Source organism: Anopheles gambiae, chromosome 2, assembly GCF_943734735.2.
Source record: "Anopheles gambiae chromosome 2, idAnoGambNW_F1_1, whole genome shotgun sequence".
Lineage (NCBI taxonomy): Eukaryota > Metazoa > Arthropoda > Insecta > Diptera > Culicidae > Anopheles > Anopheles gambiae.
This window is the reverse complement of record NC_064601.1, coordinates 79,531,425-79,553,311: the sequence shown is the minus strand read 5'-3', so window position 1 is coordinate 79,553,311 and position 21,887 is coordinate 79,531,425. Positions and strand designations below refer to the sequence as shown.

The 21,887-nt window shown below is 42.6% G+C and overlaps 1 protein-coding gene across 8 annotated transcripts in view; it reads right to left on the bottom strand.

Annotated features, from left to right (window-relative positions):
• Positions 1–21,887, bottom strand: part of LOC1274835 (uncharacterized) — a 38,103-nt gene that overhangs the window by 13,148 nt on the left and 3,068 nt on the right. For 6 of the 8 annotated variants that reach the window (XM_061642308.1, XM_061642310.1, XM_061642311.1 and 3 more), the window contains exon 3: positions 19,598–20,444. In XM_061642308.1, coding sequence (XP_061498292.1) covers positions 19,598–19,763 — 166 coding nt within the window. In that variant the 5' untranslated portion in view covers positions 19,764–20,444. Of the gene's footprint in view, positions 1–19,597; positions 20,445–20,646; positions 20,668–21,887 lie in introns of those variants that run through there. The other 2 variants (XM_061642316.1, XM_061642315.1) reach the window with 2 other exon arrangements.

The following is a 21,887-nucleotide window of genomic DNA, read 5'->3' as shown; positions in this document are numbered from 1 at the left end:
CTACAAGTTTCGTTAGTATTTTGTTAAAAAAACGAGATTTATAAGTTTACCCATCAGTTAAGGGTAAGGTCAAATGGCCTTCAATATAGTTATTTTCGAAGCAATGCAACTGTCCGCGAGCTGGAATGTTTGGAGATCCCTGCTCTAGCCTTATTGCACATACTACGATACCAACCAATTGTTTAAAATCAAATCATTTTTCTACATCGATAAACTCTCCACTTCAATATAAGCTTTTCAATATTGACGTAACATTTCAAAAATTTTAAAATAATTGATTAAATATTTTATTAACATCTAACCAAATTCCCTTTAAACACTAACTGCAAAAAAAGCCTATCATGAATGCCTTGTAACGATAAATACCCAAGTACCAACTATCATTTAAGATGTAAATATTTTTCCCGCATTCAATTACACTTCATTGTTTTCCTTTTGTGTTGTTTTGATTACCAAATCTCAAAGAAATAATACAAATCATGAAAAAAATAGAAGAAACAGTCAGCGAACTAGTTACTAGGCAACTAACAGTTATCATTATTCAATGTCGTTGCACTTCTACCTGGCCAGTTATAGTTGATAAAGCAATTAAAATTCTTCACAACCTTGCCAGCAAAACCACATGATGCAATCACGAATTAATCCTACAATCCGAATGATGATGACCTTTCTATTTCACGTTTCTGGCCGCTCCTCGATCGACATTAGAAATTATTACAGGGGCAAAAAACACAACTATTCCCCCGCCAACCACCCGGCCAAATCGATAGCAATTGGCAAAATACATCGATCATCGGGCGAAATACAAAACTAAACTAAACTTTTACTAATCTCCAATCCCGCTAACCGACCGGACGGTCATCAGTTGGTCCAAATAAATCCGCCTCACTTTTGGCAACTCACTTTCACTGAACGATTGGAATCGAGCATGTGGCCCAAGTTTGCTTTCCTTTTGCTCTCTTTCTCTCCTTCTATAGCAACAAAGGTCCTACAAGATTGATTTCGGCACAAAGAAAGACAGAGAGAGAGAGGCTGCTGGAAGAAATGGCAAACGGCAGAAATTAAAAACAACTAACTAGATTTTATAGATGCGACCAACAGCGAAATGAAAAGTGGCCGCGTGACGTATGCACCCCGTCGTCATCTCTCTCTCTTTCTTCATTTCCTGCTTCAGTTTCCCAACGCTCCACTATAAATCGGATCTCCTCCCTTTTCCACCACGTGTGAAGCATACAAAGCGTGTGATGCAGCAAGGGGAGGGAGTGTGCAAGAGAAAACCTGCGACCGACTGCCCCCCTCCTTTTTAGGCTTTCCATTTTTGTGCATCTCTCTTAAGCGCCTCGTCTCGTTTTCATCAATTTCCCTCGTTTAAATTCGGTCGACGTGAATCTTCGCGGTTGAATGGACTCTTGCTCACTGCGCCGCGCCGCCCCGGGGGTGGATTTTCTATCAGTGCGCCGTTTTTCATGAATCTCTCGCTCTCGTCCCAGGTCCCCCCCCGGGCCCAACCTTTTGTTGCACACCAGTCTCAACACAAATCTATATGAAGCAATTAATTATAATTGCAGTCGGACCATTCCTTCTCATCGCTGCATGGTGCAGCTGGCCGTGCTGGGCTGCAAGGCAAAAATATTTATATATCAATCCGTTTGTGGCTGCGGAACCAATTAACCGAAGTGTTGTAAATATGAATTCGAGTGATAAGCTACAATTACATTTATTATTATTTTTTGTTATAAGCAGAAGAAACATTCAATAAACTGTAAAATACCTGTAATACTTAAAGAGATGATACCTCAACGTATACTACGACTACCTCAACAAAGCATCTGGCCTTTGCCAAAACCTGCCACAATTCTTCTCCAAACCAAACAAGCAACCCAAATACGTGTCGAGGCCATATTGCGAATTTCTCAACGACGTGTCGAGCAGCGAAAAAACACAAACTTTTCGCACAAATAAAATTCCTCCACGTATAGGCCACACTGTACCCCAAAGAAAAAGAAAATATTGCAAGTAAAGGCAAGCAGCGTGAGCCACCTTTACCTTCTTTCCTTCCCCTTGTGCTGCTGCGGAGGCAAGCGATGAAGGTGTGTGTTTCTCTCGCGCATCATTTACTGATACCACCGAATGGAGGATGTTACTTATACCATGCGCTCGGTGTGTTGCAGGCACAGCCGGAAGCCTTTGGGTAATAGCAACACACAACAACAACAGCAACAGCGGGCAGTGGCAACGTCATCTTCACGTGCATCTCCTCCCTCCTCGTGCCATTCACGCTGCAACCGACATCGGCCTTGATCTCGCGCGCGCAACCGGTAATAGTCTCTCTTCAATGAAAAGAAAACTGTGAAGGAAGGAAAGGAAAAATATACACCAACGATATAACGATATCACGATTGCCGCCGGGCGCACTACTCTCCGATAGCGATAACCTATGCGAGCCGGACCCCGGTTCTGCTCCCATTCGGAAGGCATTTGGTTGATCCGGTTTTTGCCGCGTAGCGGTTGTTTTCGCTTCGATTTTCCGATCAAATCATCAACTATTTCATCCGCTCGAATGGAGGGGGTGGCGACAGAGGAATAGAGCAAGCGCTGGTGGAGGGATAAACATGTAATCATAACTATTGCATGATTATTTTTACTACGGTGTGTCTGCGGGCGAAGAGACGGGTCCGACGATGTTCGATTTTCTTCCTGTGTTAGAAAGCTGCAGTGTTTTAGTCCGCAGTTTGTGCAGTGCAGTTTGTGTGTGGCGGTGGCGGTGGCTGCTGCACATCATCATCATCGTTCAACGTGCGACAGGATAAACAAGCTCTCTTTGGATGCAATCGCCGCTTCGAACCTCTTGTAGCCCAGCCACACACACAGACATAGTAGGAACAACAAAGGAAAATAGAGCATATTAATTATTTCCCTCACGGCCCGGGAGGGTTAATTTGGATTAATCATTTTGCATAACATTAAAGGTTGTATCGGAGTACAGCGTCTGCAGTTTCTCTTAACATGTAGGGAGGTACTCGATTTAACTTGTTTTGTTACTCCCAATTAATTCCAAACAAACATAGATTTAAAACAAATACAATAATCTCTAGCAACATCATAAATGGAATATTAAATTATTTTAAAAAGCACAAATTTTTAGTCTTCCACTTGAAATTATCATGTGCTATACGAATTTATTCGTTCTGTTGCAATGGCTATGATGTAGCAAAGATTTTTTCTGTATTTTAATTGCTTTAAAACATCAATAATGTACAAATAACATCTGAGTTCAAAATGTTAGTCGTTTAAGATTTGTTTTTTATTTTATTTTATAATAAACAACAAATTATTTAGATAAATTAGTATACTACAAAGTCTGTGGCTGAGTCTATTTCCAACCACTATAAAAAATTTACTCCAAGTTTTCCAATGTCCTCCTTCTTCGTATTAAATCAATTTAAAAAAAACTAACATTCACAAAGTTAATAAATTAATAAGTATCAGTGGCCTCAAGCTTCATGTAACAGCAAATGATTTTCCTTAGCGGCTACAGTTAGCCACGTGTTCACCCACAAAAAAGTAGACACAGAGACAACCAACAAAATCACAGATCGCAAAACAATTAAAAGCAAAATTGTAGCGTATCGATTGTATTTCGTTTATTATCATGAATTTCCTTTTCACGCCCGCCCCGGCCAGATGATATCAAAAAGGGTATAAAAACTAAATCGAAAGTGAAGGCGAAAAATTGAAAAAGGTGTGTACATCAACCGTGTAAAAGTAACCGAAAAAAGTCCCCATAAAACCATCGATAAGCGTTTACTCTACTGCGTCGTCGTCGTCGTTGTCATTGCCCGTCGTTGGGTGAGACCGTGGAAATCGAAACGCACTCCGGGTGTTGCCGGACACCGCACACCAACACTAAACCCCCCACCTTTCTTTATCGTACGGCGGAACAAACCGCGCCAGAGAAACGCGAATCGATTGGCTGGACGCGCGTGGAGAAACTGCTAATTACTCGAATAATGGTTAAAGTGGCGGCTGTTGTTCGGGGAGATCACCGTTCATGGCAAAAGATCGCAAACGTTGCAGCAGCACCACTCCACTCCTCTGCAGCACACCACCACGCACCAAATCGATGAGGGTGGCAGCAATCTCACTGATTGAGCGAGGTGCTGTTGCCAATACTATTTCCACGCTTTTCCAAACTTCTCTCGGTGTGCTCTCGCTCTTCAGACTTCGCTGCTGGACCAAACGGAATGCGGGCTGCAGGTACAATGACCACGCGCTTCCTTATGTAGGTCTCCCCCGCATGCATTAGGTCTTTCGAAGAGTGTTCAGCTTCAGCGACAGTGGAAGTAATTTTGTCATATTTAGTAAGTGAGCACACAGTTTGAACATTCCACAGATAGCTCAGGATAAATAAAAGAACTGATTTCTGAAGATGTCATTAGTCCCTTCTGTTTATAAATTAGATTTAATCATCTATACGCAAATCATTTGAAAATGTATCTTTCAATTCTATTACTGAGCGGCCACCTATTCTACTCTTTTATGATGTCCCTGATGTTTGTCCAATTTGTTGAAGGTGTGTCCCTAATAAGTGTTGTATATACCTCTTTCCTCGTGCTCCTAGTTCATAAAATCATGATTACACTTTTACAGGTACTTGGCTACATCGTCTTGCCAAAGACGTGCTCCGTTAATCCCTTAATTATATCTTACGGTGCTGCTCAATGTTATGATATCTTTCTCTTTCAGAACTAGCCAAGTTCTTAATTCAATAACTCCCTCTTTAGTTAACTTCAACAATCATCTCCGATTCCGACTTTACATGTACGCTATCCTTTTTTCGATTTCTTCTCTTCTTCTTCTTAACTATGCTTTAACTAAATGCTATATAACATTCTAAATTAGATAGAGCTAGTTAGGATCAATTTCTGAGGTGTGAAAGTTTTAATAAATATGTAAATAAAATCATTACTTCAGACTCTGGCGATTGAGAAAAATGTAGGTCCCTACAATGCACTAATCCGTACTAACTTCTTCAAAAAACTACATTCCTATGCAACTCTAGGTAATTTCGAAGTAGTAATTTCGAAATTCCTCCAAAAATGGGTCCTAACACGCTGCCAGAGAAAATGATTTTAAAATCACCAACTTTCCGGAGCACCCAACACATTTTCTTCCTCCAGCACTACTTGTTGCGTGTGGCTAACGACCAAAGTGTCTCACACACCAACATCTGAGTGAGGCGTACTACTGCTCGCTTCTCGCATTGGACGCGCGTAAACATATATCGCCATCAGTTGGCCACTAAAACGACGAAGCAGCACTCACTAAATGTGTAATAGCCGCAGAAATCGAAAGTAGTGCTAACCGTCAGACACGAAGCATTGGCAAGGGCTGGAGGAAAGTGCAAACATCGCGAAAACGATACCGAAAACAACCGGACAAAGAGGGGGGATTTGTGGTACAGTTTTTATTGCACGTTTAATCGCCATGTGCGAGATACAGACAAGACGGATTCCCCATCAAACACACACACACACGCGCTGGAGTGTACCATTGACCGTGGTTTGCCGGTCGAAATTGTATCGTTTCAATGTTTATTACGCACCGCACCAAACCACCCAGCGGTTTTCCTTCAGCCACACAGATACACCTCCCCAGAGTGCGCAGCGGAAAAATGGGCGGACAAAATACACACATGATAGCTTTTTTGGGTTCGACCGACGCTGTACAAGGGCAACAAAACAAGCGCAATCCTTATCTGGCTGCAAGCGCTCGCGCGTTTCTGATATCGACAAAGCACACGCAACAAACATTAGACGATGAGTGTGCATGTGTGTGCGTTCATTTTGGTACGACAAATTGGGTCCCAAAACATATAAAAGGGAAAAGGTAAAATCGTCTCCAATACAGAAATCAAGCGATTTACTGATAACGCGCCACGATAAGCACGACCTTTTTGAGCTTCAGCGCTACTGAGGAACACATGGCATGTTGTGCGCGATGCGAAGCGATGGGTCATGTTATGCCAGAGATAGGGACCGAAGCGGCCACTTTAAACGTCTGCTGTTCAGGCGCACCACCCCTGGGGATGATCAGATCTGGTGACCCCCACCCAAACCCATCCATGCTGGGAAAGCATAACGCTTTTCGCTTTTTATCACGATGCGCGCTGCGGCGTATCCGTGACTGTGCCCGCCGCCCTAGCTCACTTTACTAAATCGCTCCATTACGAAAAGGGCTAGGGAGTTTGGGTTGATGCATTCACAGTGGAAAACGATAGAGCGCGATACAATTCATTCATCGGTGGTCGCTTTTTCATGCGAACTTCAAATTAGCGCCAGATTGGAGGAGCTAGTGAAGTTTTGTGTGCTTTTCGGTAATTAAATACTTTTCAGCACAACACGAGAGAGCAGAAAGACATCTCAAATACAGTGGGAAAATGGGGATATAGAAAGAAGCAGGAAATGAAACACAAACAGCAGTTGAATAAACCTCATGTCACCAGGCAAAAAGCAACCGGATGTCGTTTGGAGCCGGAATAAAGGCGCAACACGTCTTAACCGTTGAACCCGCGCGATCGTCATACTTTCATGACATTTCTGCCACCAAGCCACGAGAAGACGGGCGCTCGTTTTGTTTCCATTTTCTCACCCAGCACACTGCAGAATGACAGACACCCGCAGCTAATTAGCAAAACAGACAGAAACTCGCGCAAAGTAGCAGCCAAATTGAACCACAAAAAGGTGCGGCCTGACATGGCTAGATTCGCATGCGCTTCGTCTTACACTACACTCTCGGGTTCCCTGGCATCGAAACATAATAAATGCCGCTGGGATCCTATTCTCCACCAACACCAATCAATCTGCTCGTCCGCCCACCCAACCAGACCCAGCAGCAGCAGCAGCAACAGCAACATTTGCTGCCTCCGTCACGGGTGACTAAAGTCGATCGAGCGCAGACAAACGCCCTTCTTATCGCGCGCACCCTTCCTAGGGCCGCGTGCGATGGCGATGCGCGTTGATCGGTATTATTTTTTCCGCCTCACTGATCGGTGCCGGGGAGGGGTGTTGCGCCGTTGTTTAAAAATTATCGCTCCCCTCGCCGATGGCACACTTTGGCAAACATTGGATTTGTTTGTTGTTTGTTTGGAGACGCTTCTCACCACCCGGCGATGCGTCTCTGTACCCACCAACATCATCAAGCATACACACACACACGTGTTGCTAATAAAAACGGTTCCACGCTCTCAACGATCGGGCCAATGAAATCATTTGTTTTGGATAGACAGCATGCGCACACTTTGGGAGGAACATCATAATCACCAGGGTAATCAACAGTTTACAATGCTCGCATGTGAGTTGTGAGGTTTATTGTGGACCAGCGAATAATGCAATCGAAAATTAAGATGTAAGGGAGGAACAACTTGGATAATTGGACCAGACAACTCAAAAAAAAAACTTTTGACAAGTTTTACAAAAAAGACTATGAATGTTTTAAATTTTAGAACTTACCTTACTTTACAAAGTAATAGGCATATCGAAAACCGGAAAAGCCGTGAACCGTATCAGGTTTGGCAAAATAACACCTAAAGACTAACACTATCACTATGATCCTGATCTACTATGTTCGTTTAGCGGCTTGTTTTGCTTTGATTACTATCAGAAACATACTATGGTTTTAATTCTTGGATGTTAAAATCCCCGCAAATGCCCAATTTGTTTGTCACCTGTTGTTGATGTACTTGAAAGGAGGACACCTAAAGTTAATTGAATCATCACACCATTACTGAATAATCATTATTGATTGAATACGAACCAAAATGTTTGAAAGTATTTAGACAGTGTCCAGAGTTCTTTTATGTATGATTTACTCCACATTGAACCATAATTCGGAATAACTTAATCATAAATTGTGATGGATAATGTTGGCGAAAATCAGAAGTAGACTCCGATCCGACTTCAATAATGTCGGATCCGACTCCAAAAGGTATTTCCGCACAGCATTATCCGGTGTTGTTCGGAATCTTCTAGAGTCGTCCGGAATCGCTTGAAGTCGTCCGGAGTTGCCCGGAATCGCCCGGAGTCGTTCAAGAGTCGAAGTCGTCAGAATTTGCCCGGAGTAGGCCTTCAAAACAAAGCCCTGTATACGAAAATACACAAGCAACGTGAAAGATAAAAACCTACAAAGCGAAATGAAACGCCTGATCACAAGAACATTGCACCGGACGGATCCAGTTGACTCCGAATGACTCCAATTTCTGTCGTCTCCGGACGATTCCGGACGTCTCTAGATGACTCGGACCTCTAACGACTCCGGGCGACTCCGTGCGACTTCGGACGACTTCGGACGACTCTGGACGCCTCCGGAGGACTCCGGGCAGAACTAGTGGTTCCGATTTTGCCGGAGTCGAAATCGGACTAACAATAGCCAAAGTCAGATCGGAGTCGCGGCGTATCAGAGAGCACATCACTAATCACAACCACAATGAAGTTATTATGTTATGAAGCCTGGCATGTGATTAACCTAACACACAAATTAGATTTTTCAAAACTTTTTAATAGATGACGGTAACCCTCGTTTCAAAAGGGTTTGGTTATGTATTACTCGAAGCGCATAAAATATGATCCAACATTAGCGTCCGACCGGGAAAGGGAAATACATAACCCCGAAAAGGTGCACAATTATCATATTAACACACATACAGGCAAAAGCCATGTCTTTCTCCCAAACGCAGATGGAAATATTTAAAGTAAGTCATAATTCAAATCAATAAGCATGCGCACACCCATGATCATAACGAACGATCGCGCTTTAATCGGTCAAATTCGATTGCCGAATCGTCAACATAATTTCGTCCACTTATTCCACCTTTCCGAAACCCTCCTCTCTCCCGTGCTGTGTGCTTGCTCAAGGGTGGTTGGTTGGTTGGTTGGTTAGGTAGTTGTGCGCTGGAACCATCGCTTTAGGTTCACTTTGGTTTCGTTTTCGAAGAAAATGCCCCTAATCACGAAACGCCACGACTTTCCGCCGCTACTTTCCCCACCCGGTGATGCGGTGTTCGAAAACTTCCGATTGCATGTGGCAACCACGTCGCAAAGCAGGGGTGCGCAAAGACATATCGCAACGTAATAGGACTTGAAATAGCAAAAGAAAAAAAACTACACACGAACCCATAAGCACCATCGACACGCGCGTTCACTTTCACGAAAGAAGTCAAAATATGAAAAAGCTGATACGTTCGGACGTGGAGTGACCACACGCGGTTGGGGCTTTTCTCCCCCCAAATTAAGCTCGCCGAGAGCTCCACGGGGGAAGAAGCGGCGGGGAGTTTCCGAGCAGTTTGTCGAATGCGTTTCCCATCGCAAACTCACCCCCGCTGTGGTTTGTATTTCCTCCTAGGCGCTTCCTTACAGGTGGAATTGCTGGGTGATGAGTGATACCCCGCGGGCAGTACAATACTACACACACGCCGTGAAATCGTAATGCACTTTGCAGTCGAAAAAAGCTACGAAACACTTCCCAAAACCTCCCGAATGCACCCCGACACAGCGGCCACGCTGAGAAAGACAGACCGATCCACCAACCGGCCACGAGTTGCAGGTCGCTTCTCGATCCATACAAGACATGTGTGATGATCACTTCGACGTTGAGGGGGGAAAATTCGAACAAAAAAGAAAAAAAAAGGAAAGTCACGCAAAATCGAGCAGCAATTTTTGGACCGGACGTGGCACGGTGCTGCAGCGGCCATTCGATGGCATTCGATTTTCCAGTTCCGTCCGTCGCGTTTTTTTTTGTACCGAGGCTCTCCTACCCAGGTGATGGTTGGCTCTTGCTCTTAATTTTCCTACCCGTGGCACATGCTATCCCCAGCCAGCCTGAACTTATTAGTGAGCGCGGCACACCACCACGTGGTTAATTTCTTTTTCCGTGTTTCTCGCTTGCACACTTCTCCGCATCGGCCGCAGTCTTGCGAGTCGGTAAAGTGCAACAAAAGTGATCCCAGACCTTAATAATATTTTTTTTTTTTTTTTTATGATCGCTTCTGCATTGCCTTTCTTGTTGGCATTGTTTTACTGGTATGAGGTTTCCTCCCGCCATTCATCCACTAACATTTTGAGGCAAAAGAAGTCCTATTTCATAATGACAGCTTGGCCATTGTTGTTTTTTTTTGCTCCCAACTTCTTGTCCAATGCTTTGACGTGGATGGTTAGAGCAAGCAAGATGAACACTGTATGTTTTACACTGGCCCAGTACCAAAGACATTGGTAGGGTAACATGGGGCACGATGGTCATGTTAGGAGGGTTTTACTTTCTATATCATCGAATTGATGTTAATAACAGATTTTAAACCAATAATCAAAGCTTTAATATTTTATTGATGTAACAAAAATAATAGCAAACATGAAGAAAATAAAATGTCCCAAGGGGCACAATCTACAAATCAAGGCTAACGAAACCTAACAGAGCGATGCTGTTTTCGTTTTATAAAGGATATGGTTTTTGGATGCATTTGATCTACTTTTATTCTATTGATTTAATAGAATCTAACGTTAATTGATGAAATTCTAAAATTGTCCATTAATGCATTTTTTTGTTAATGTTTTGTACAGAGCCACTTGTAACTAATTTTAACTTTATTCAATAGCTCTTCTATTAAATAGGGCTGATAATTTGCCCGCGGTCTGGATTGGCTCTTTGTTTGCACCAATGACAACATTTAACAAGTTTCGATAGCAAATACTGAAAAGAGGTTAAATGTTTAGTTTCATGCCATGAGAAATGTTAGGCCGCGGGGCCATGAGGTTTGAGAAACATTCTCAACGTCGGATTCTCAGGCACTCGTGATAGCTTTTGAGAATCCTACGTTATCAACATTTGTGAAATCGGCACAAAATCGGTGTGAGAATCTTTTGAAAAACTTTTGAGAAAGTTTACGATGCAGCGATCAACCATCTGAAATCTGAGCAGCAATTTTGCTATTCGTTTGTCGGTAATTACGTTGGATTTTTTTGTTTGTACTGTTTATAATTGGAAAAGGTTTTAAAAACACAAGCGATCAAAAACTTATTATCTATTTAAAGCTCGAAAAAAGCTTGAGTGGCTATATCAGTTCTCAGAGTGAGAAAAACTGACGACTGCCACGGGCTCAATCCTGAGAGGAAGTTTGGAGTGATTGAGAAACTTTAATGAGTGCTTGAGAATGTTTCAGCTCAGCTTGAGAAAGCCCCTTGACCCGCAGCTTTAGATTACTATAACAGGTTCATGGTTTACATAAAACATTATATTTAGAACCATTCGAAGCAAATTTAGCATCTGTCGAAACTGCAGGTGACCATTTTGCCCCGAGTGCCCCTTAGCACAGGAAGAAGCACCAAACGTGAACGTGAGCACCGAAACATTTGCGTGCATATCTCATGAGAGCACTTCGCTCTGTAAGCGGTCCTATTTTCTTCCTCTTCTTTTTTTCGGTGGTAGTTATGTGAAGCACTAACATACAAGATGCATACAAGGAAGCGACGAGCGACGGACGCAGAATGTGTTGGGGTTGGTCATCTGCGGTGAGCAGCACTTACGGTTATGGCCACCTTCTTGGGTGACAGTCTCGCGCGCGTCAGGCAGGGTTCTTGACAAAATAAGTTTCATCCATAAATATCCGCACATACCCCGTAAGGTGTACACACAAGTACCGGACGGCTAATGTACACATTACATCACCACCACACCAAGACACGCCGCTGACCTCCAACGTTCGTTCTGGTGGCGGTTGTTATGGGCCCTGCCGTAAAACCGTTGTTTATTTCTGCGACGTGCGGAGAAGACCCACCGTGCTGCAAAAGGTTAGCGTGGCTCATTTTCTTGATTGAACTAATGTCGAGTGTCCTCGCGGTGCACAAATGTGTCCACCCGCAACCTACATTGTGTACTTGTTTTCCTCTGTTATGTTTTTGCCCCCCCGGCCCAACTCGGCGGTGGCCACACTAAACAGTTATGAAGAGAGGTCGCCACCACCACCAGTGGGGTATTATGTTTTGCTCGGCTCGGCAACCTGCGCACAGCACGTCGCACGAAACGCATTGCCCGGAGAGCTGTACAAGTACCGGCAATCCTTCAAAAGCGGATTTAAACTCAAAAACAATACCTTTCTCGGGCGAGCAGGGGGTTCGCGCGGGGTCGTTTCGTAACGGTGACACTGATAGGCTCGCGGCGCAATAGGGACAACTCGCAGCACTCGGGAATTTATGCAGTGATTTCCCCCCTCTGACCGGTGTTGTGTGTGTTTTCTTTCACTAAATTCCCTCATTCTGGTTCGGTGCGCGCGGTCACTGGTTGCTTCTTCCCGCACGACCCTGTGGAGGAAGAAGCCGGATGAAACTGACACTCCGAAAACCGATCCGTGGTTGGGATTCTTTCATACGAATTGGACCTTCCCCTTGGACGCGAAACACAACCACTGTTGAGAAAAGATACACGTGGTGTCCGTTTTCCCTTTGCTTTCCCGAGGGACAGATTGGGTAACTAAACAACACACAAAATGCACACGACGTGACGAGGTGGTAGGGGGCAAGGAATTCCTCAGCATAGCCGGTTGAGCAGGTTCTGGTTAGCTTTTGCTTCACGGTCGGGTCGAGCCTTTTCATTCAAAATGGAATGACAAATAGAGGAGCCGCCGGATGCAGTGCTTTGTTCTCATCATCATTTGGATGGGAATGTGTTTTCCTGCCTCTTCGCTTGTGTCTCTACATTGCTCTGGGTTCGCGTAGAAAAAATACACAGACTTACGAATACTTTCGAAAGCCTTTGGCAACGGTCGTACCATTTTTTCCTCACTTTTTGTCGTAATCTCAGACCTGTTTAGCGTTAATGTTCGTAAAAGAGGTTTGGACAATGGGCTCGATTATGATTTAAATAGTTGATAATGAACTACAGTAGAATATTGTCTAATCTAATGCTAATTGTAGCAACCAGCAAATTGTATAACTTAGCGAAAGCAAATAAATACATAAAAAACAATAGTGAAGAAGAATCTTACAAATGAAAGAAAAATTATTCTTCAAAACAAACATCATATTCATGCAAAAACTGTTCATTAGTCAAAATTATGGAGCTTATAACTCATTTAGTTATTTATTCATTTACATTTGATTTCATTTACAAGAATCTTCGATTTCATTTTACAATATAAAAATGATATACCGTATTTTAGCGTGTATAACGTCCCCCCTATAATTCAATATTTTTTAGAAGAAACAAAAAATAATTTAACAAAATTCAAAAACCTCAAAGACTTAGTGAATACTATCAATTTGATGATGATCAAACTTGTTTGTCTTTTCGTGCTTCTAGTACAAGCAAATGGAAGGCCATCTGTTTACCTTCGGATTCTTTTGGTAAGTTCTTTTAAGGAAGTTTATTTTTCTAGTTTTTGAGGCATTTAATTTGAGGCAAGAAACCATTTAATTTCTTTTTACGAATCCGAATCACCAATTTAAAGAACCAATGGCATCAATTGATTTCTCATTTTGCAAACTTCCTTTCGTTTTCCTAATGCATTTTCTTTGCAACATGCTTTGTTTTTACCAGTATTATCTTTGTAGATACACGAGACTATCTTTGTATATTATCGAATTATTGAATGTATATTAATGTCTCGGGTGTAACAGAAACAATACTACTCATGTATAACGGCCCCATTCATCTGATTTTTTAGTTATTTTCGACATAAAAGGAGCTCGTTATCATTATAAAAGGAGCTCGTTATCACGCTAAAATAAAAAAGGCAAATCATTAAGATAAAAATTTAATACTGCGCTGCTATGAAAATATGAAATTTTCACTCTATTAACTTTAGAATCACACTAATAGTAAAGGAATAATTCGTCTTTCCCCATAGCAGAACATTTATTCTGAATAAACTAATTAATATGTATTGTGACAAACGAGCTTCAATTGCAGAGTGATAAAATGGTTTAATAGAATAATAACAAAAGAACAAATAAAAAAATCACCCAACGAGTAAACATTTTTCAACCCACATATCTTTCAGTTAACAACTCTGTTCAGAAGACGAAGTCCTTCAAATGGTGAGTGGGAAAATGATATCGTTTAATTTAAAAAAAATGCTGTAACTTATTTAAGCATGAAATTGAATTTAGTCATTTGTAACAAAACCCCGGCGCAGAGCCAGTCATAACATTTCACGACTGCACTATCAAAGAAGACGTAGAGCAGAGGATGTTCTATGAATTTCCTAGTTGATAGACTATTGCAAAAGAAATTACGTTTTTTATAGCACAGTATTACTGCCCTGCAGCACCGAAGACCACATTACATCGATAGTGATGCGGCCCTTCAAAACACTTTGCCACGTTTGCCGCGCTTTTATGAGCCATTTCTTCCCGTTCGAAATTAGAAATAACACACGAAACAATTTCGTCCAACCAAAACAGAGAGTAAGAGGGAGAGCGAGAGAGACAGAACACACTGATATGTTATATTCCTTCCCGATTCCCCCAACACGCCACACGAATACTAAACGACTGCAATTGCGCTTGATTGTTTTGGTGCAACTGCAGTACACACATGCACATCTCTCCTCCTATTCCATCCTCCCCTCTCGGTTTACCATTTCAAACACTGACTGTGTGTATATATATTTGTGTTATAATTTATTGTCCATTACGGCCAGGCCCATGTCGTAACACGGTCCGCATTCAACCCGAACGCATTTCTCGGCTGCGGCGCTGCTTGCAATAAAATCCTGCCAATAATACCAAAACGTGAAGCCCCAGAAGTCGATGCGTCTTCACCTCTGCGTTGGGCTACACAACAACAACAGCAGCAAACTACCCATGAAACCCTACTACCTGACCCAATGTTGGGCCGTTCTTGGCCGTTCGGTGTGTTCACCATTTTCTTCGGCATCACCCTCGATGCAGGTGGCAATTTTCTTGAAAAGATGCGCAACAACTGCTCCAGATTCAGTGAGGAGGGAGCATCATTTTGCCTGTAGCATTCAATGTATCCCCCCCCTTACTCCTGTCTGTTAGTGTGGCTTCCTGCCTTTTTCTGCTGCAAAATCACCCTTCTTTTCCATCGCGAATGTTTACAAACTATACACACCACACCCCGGATAAGATTAACAAGCCTGTACGAAGAGGAAATAGGCTCCGCGTGCCCAATGGCTGCTCTCCCTCCATGTTCCTTGAGGGCCACCCAGACCACCATTGCCCGCGTTCGAGCGAAACCTAGGTGAGAGAGGCCGAGGTTGAGAATGTTCAAGCGTACATGTGGTGGTGGGCTACTACGTACCCACTACTGCCTTCGCAAATGCAGTGCAACATACGAAAACATGCTGCTGCTGCTGCCGCTGCTGTGCGCATAGAAATCCATGCACCATCCTCCTCCATCGGGCGTCTGTCTTGTTAGGGCAGATGAAATGGGGGGGGGGGAGGCTTTAAGCATCGGCACCACGAGGCATTCACTGCACTGAACAACTCAAACATAACCTTGTCTTGTGAACCGAGCCGATGCGCACAACAAGTTTTCAAGAAGTTTGGCCGATAAAAGCCACACACACGCGCTCCTTGGGCTGGTGGAGCTTGCGAAATAGTGCCCACCACTACATCAGCACTACAGGTTTCGGGATGTAAATCAGAAAACAATAAACTATAATAAAATATAAGCCTTCTCCCTTCGCTGGGCAGCTTCATCAACCGGGAGCCGAGAGACACCGGTGCGGCGGAGTGACGTTAGATGTTGTTGTTGGTGATCCACTTCGCTAAGAAAAGTGGCGAAACTTCACCACCACCACAGGGACACGTCGTCACCATGTGACCTCAGAGAACGACGGAAACACTTGCTTTATTTTTGTTTTTAGCATTTCGTTGCGCACAGGCCGAACTATGGGAGTAACGCCGAGTAAAATGTAAAACCTAATCCTGCTTAAAGCAGCAATACAGGGTTTTCTAAGTTTTGTAGGAACATTTATCATTGCTTGCGAGATGTTTTTCAACAACTATCAAATGTTGTATTTGCATCACAATAATGTTTCAGTTCTTTCAGCACATCACAAGCTGGGCTGAGTTTTAAAATTCACAGTTCTTTGTTGAATATCATGTGTAAGAATTGAAATTTTATTGTGATCCAAATAAGACACGAGACAGCTGTTGAAAAACATCTTGCAAGCCACGACAAATGATGTGCACATTGGAGATTGGCGTGGAAAACCCTGTAATGTTTCAGTTCTTCCACATTATTTTCAACACGTCTGTTCTGTTTTTCAAATTACCAATCCTCTGATAGTGATGACATGCATACACATCATTGGAGTACAATGCTAGGACCTAACGAAGATGAATGAATTTCAACACATCTCAGGCTGGATTGAGTTAGGCAGATCTTTGTCTTGTTTAAAATCATGTGTAAGCTTTACACAAACTTTATTATGATCCAAATATACCATTTGACTGCTGTTGAAAAACATCATGAAGCTGATGAATACAGGGTTTTCCGAGTCAATTGAGAATGACAACAATATTTTTAATTACTTGGAACATGTTTTTCAACAGCTATCAAATGTTGTATTTGCATCATAATAATTTATCAGTTCTTCCACATGATTTTCAACACGTTTCAAGCTGGATTGAGTTTGACGGTTCTTTGTGGTTTGTTGAAAATCATGTGGAACAACTGAAACTTTATTGTGATGCAAGTACAATATATTCCAGTGTTGAAAATCATCGTATAGACGGTGAATAATGATGTGCACATTCGGATCTGGCTTGGAAACCCTGTAATGATGTGCACATTCGAAAGAAAATCCTGTAAGTCTACAAGCATTTGATATACCAGTAATGAATAATGGTCGAGCAAAATTAAATATATAAAAATTAAAAAAAAACAGATGGACAATCGTTTTAAAGTGATGGCTAAGAATGAGTAGTAGATGCCTAGTAACTCAAATCAATTGTGTCGACTTCCCATTGTCCGCAACGGTTCATTCGAAAAAATTGCTGAAATTTAAAAATAATAAGTGCCGGAAGAGCTCGTATATTTTTCACCTAACGTTCAATTTGGTGTATTCTATTTTAACTTCAATCAGTTTAAACTGAGATCGATATAAAATACCCAAAATTAGATTTAAAACACGATACAAACTAAGTATGTAAACTTTGTTCTTAAAAGCCTAAAACTTTAATATTCGGTCTGCATTTTTGTGCATCATGTTTTGACCAACAAACATTCAGGGTAGAAATTTGGCATAGAAAATTAAACTAGAACATAGCAGAACAATGCTACAGTATCGGACAGAAAGATAGGGCATTGGTTTTTTAACGCACCGTGCACCCGTTGGGCCAAGTTTATGTGTGGTTTGTATGTGTTTGTGTTTGTGTGTGTGTGTATGTGTGTGTGTATGTGTGTTTGTGTGTGTGTGTGTGTGTGTGTGTGTGTGTGTGTGTGTGTGTGTGTATGTGTGTGTGCATGTGTGTGTGTGTGTGTGTGGATGTATGTTTGAATGTGTATTGATGTGTGTGTTTGTTTCACAAGTAGGTCGTTTCGGATAGATTTGTAAGTAGTTTTTTTGTGTTTTGGGTTAGGTTTTCGGTGTGATAAGCAGGACCACCGCCCTCGCGATTAGTGTGTTTTCGATATATTAACAATGTTACGGTCTTCTTTCGCCGTGGTCTTCTGAGGACGTCCGGTTGACTTGCGCGTTTCGGTTGTCCAAGCGCGTTTCAGTTGTCTAAGCACGTTTCGGTTGTCCGAAGCGCGTTTGCCACAAAAGTGCGCGATCGTTCCATTACGAACTCGATCCTTTTGCGCTTAATGCCAGCAGCAGCCATTCGCTTTTACATATGGCGCTGATGATCGGTACAACGTTTACCTCGACCCATTGTTACTAACATTGCTTGCTTGGACCGTCAAGAACGCGCTGGTTAAAAACTTGGACACGGCTGATCCCGTGCTCTGCCTGCGTTCTACTTCTATACGCGATGAACTACATCGTTATGGAGCAGCGAAAACATCGCATGGATAAAAACTATCAACGAGTACGCGAGTAAGCGTCTTCCCTTCAAAATCGAGAAAAGAATACTGCCGCGCTCATGAAACAAAACGCCCATTGAAAAGAACAACTGCGCGCCAGCTCAATGAACGCACAAAGTTTACCATTCGCACACAACGTGCAACGCAGAGATGCACGAAGGCCTTTCAATGGCGTGCACTGGAGAAACACCTGTGAGGGAATGCCGAGTTCATTGCTATTGTGCGTGTGTCCATTTCGCACCGGTGTCGCATTCACATTCATGAAACAGCACACCTGCATTTTCGTCCGAGGAACAAGCGCTGCTGTCGATGCAAACTTTAGTTTTTATCCAAGTGTAAACGCACAATGTTTCACATGATAACACACATAATAAGAATAATTTCAACGCAATATGACATCATGGCAAGCTATGTATTTCAGACACAAACACGCGCACTTGCAAATACACATTAAAAAGCACACTCTCTTTCTACTACTACACACACACACACACACATGCACACACACAGACACACATACATACACACACACACTAATACACACATACACACACACATACACACATACACACACACAAACACAAGTAACGTGGCAAAACAAGTGTACGGTGCATTGAAAAAAAAGGGTCCTATCTTAATGTCCGATACTGTAGCATGGCGTACAAGTTACGATGATAAAGACATTTAACAAACAAAAACATTGATTTAAAACATGAGACTTCTCACTAATGCCAAAAACACACCAGTGGCAATAATCTTGGTATGCTAAAAAAAACAAAACCCTCAAAAACAGCCCTGATACCTATTTAAGTACCTTTAAAATTAAATCTACTCTAAGCAATCCCGATACTTGTTCTTTACCCACTGCCAAAACCCATTGTGAGCCAACCAGGATTCCGGTGCCAACACACAAATGCTAACACGATTTGCCACTGGAATAGCGTCGTGTCCTAGATTGGCGCAGGACAACTTCTACAGACCAATTCTTTTCGCCCACCCTCCTTCTCAAGGTTTAGTTTATTATTATTATTTTTATGTGCTCCCGCTGTGCCACGCGCTGTTGAACAAAGAACGGAACCTTCTTCTGCTACTTTCACCCCACACAGGAGCCACCGTTCTGCAAAAGAAAAAATCCTTTGAGACTGCTACTGCACACGGTGGTGGGGCGATTCGTGGCACGACAAAACAACGCCGGAAGTCGGCCACGCCGAGGGTGCAAAGCAAGCAGAAGGTTGGAAGCGCAGAACCCTCCAGCAAGGAGCAGCGTGTGGAGGGAACGGTAAATCGATAGCCCAGTTTTTGCTAGCTCCAATGTGCGATAGAGCTGCTGGTGCTGCTGGTACTCCCTCTCTCTTCCCAAGAGGATATGGGCAACACAGGTAGAAGACACGACGGGGATGGGAAAAAAGAAGAAAACGCAACTAAAATTAAACCTGTCGGTTTGCCTGCTGATACGAAGCGAATCCAGCGGAAAGGGGCAAAGTTACAACAGACCATGTTGGACACAGCGCGCGCAATAAGGACAAAGGACATCTTCTTGAACACAACTGACCTGATTGACTTCCGCCGGCGATCTGACGCATTTCCTTGGTGAATCCGCGGGCCCCGAACTGGCAGGACAGGTCGTGCAGCGTTCTCGGCTCCCCGCGATCGAGCAGCCGCTCGAGGAAGAACAGCAGCGTCATGTTGCGCGCCTCCTCATACTCCATCGACTCCATGGTGTCGCCGACGCCGCTGCCGCCGCTCCCGGGTACTGTGCAGCAGATGTGTCTCGGTCGCCCTCGGCTGTGCTACCGATGCAGTGGCTGCGCGGTGTCTTATCTTATCTCCCCCCAAACACCCCGGCCGGAACGAATCGGGCTCGGTATCCCAACTCGGAAGAAGTTTCCGACTTCCTGACCTATTATTGTCACACCTCGATGCACCCCCAGGCCAAGTGAAAATGGCCCCAAAATCTAACCCGCCAGAAGCACTACACACTACACCACTTCGGGGTACACTCTCACCCTTACCACACACACACACAGACACAGACACACACCACCACACGGATTTTCCCTTTCTTGCAGCGAATGCAACGATGCGATGACACTTTATGGTTTGGCGCAAATGTGGCACACGCTCGCGCGGGCGGCCGCACTAATTGAATTTAATCACAGACTTTTAACTTCACTTCTACTTCTGTGCGCTTCTTCCAAGACTTCGACGCTTGGTAAGAAAACGGGGGGTGGTAGGTAAGGGGGGGGCGGTCAGCTTTTTACTTCACTTTCGACACTTTTGCTGCCGCGGAGGTGCAATAAACAGTGGGGGTTGGGTTGGGTTCGGCTGGAAGCGATGGTCAGTGTTCGTCGAAAGTGTCGTTGCTAGGCAGTGCGAGACGATGGGCGATGTTTGTTGCTCTGAAAGAAACGAAAGAAGCAAAAAGACGGCTGAGTATGTGTGTGTGAGTGTCGGAAAGGTTTAGTTTCTTCGCTTCTTTTTGGGGGGTTTATCTTTTGGAGGTTCTCCCTCCTATTATCTGCAACACGATTGCCGTTTTTACGTGGGGTTTTTCTTTTTCACTTTCGTAATACAGGTGAAAGGATATTGGCTGCCACGTACGATCACGAACTGAAGGTGGCAGAGGTCACACACAAAGGATGCGGCAATGCAACGGCAATCATATATGGTCCATATTTCCCCTACTACGTCACTACATGAAGGGGATAAACAAGTCCTTGTAGTTCGGCATCGGCAGTGTCCATTGTTGCTTAGAATGAATTTTAAAACTGCATGTTAGTTTACCTTTTAGGATGTTGCAATGTTTGGTATTGATTTAATGTTCGATTTAAAAAACTTGGTTGATTGTTCGACTGAACTTTTTGTGTAAACAAGAAGACTCGAAAAGAATTGTTAATATTCCTACATTAATAAAACCACGTTATAAATCATTTCTTCGCAATTCAATACAAAAGGAACCATGATTTTGAAACCGAATGTTGTATTTTTTAGCACAATAAAAATTTGTTAAATGATTTTACAGGTGAATTTCGGTTATTAAAGTCGTTACTGCGAATTTTTTGACTCCAACTCAGCTATTATTGTTTGTATGTCAACAATTTTTTACACTTGTAGGAATCATCATTTACCATGGACACGTAATTGTGACACGCTATCAAAAATGTGTGCCTTAGAGACAAAAATAGGTGAGTTAGAACGAAAATTTAGTGGCAACGACTGTATTCTAATCATGGATGTATTCCTATCGTATGTCCATGTTCCACCGAACTAACACACAAAACTAGGGTAGTCATGCAACCCATGAATAGTGTATTGGGATTGATAAAGAATTTGTAGGTTGGTAGATGCAATTGAATTATTGCTTTTGACTTTATGATTTTTTTCTAGTAAATTCAAACCAATATCAACACTAATACATACACACAAAAGTAAACGCTCTACCTCATTAATAATTGAATAATTGAACTTATTCTCTTGTTGACGCCATTAAGTTAAAAAAATATAATCTGTTTCATATCCTTTTTTTCTTCTTCAAATAATCAAAAACATTCAATTAAATTTAATTGCTTTTAAAATTGTACTAATTTACTTGAAGTTAGCTCGTCCTCAATGGACTGAAGTACAACAATAAACCAAAAAAAAATCGTACTTTTTAATTAAAAATATTATAATTATAACACACATGAAACACAGTTAATTTGTAAATTTTTGATGTTTTTCATTGTTTTTACAGCAAAAAAAAAAACAGCATCGAAACAGAATGAACCAATATAAAATGTAAACAAATTTGTGAGTACCTAACAACAAAGTCAATACAGCCGATGGACTAAAAATAAGAAAAT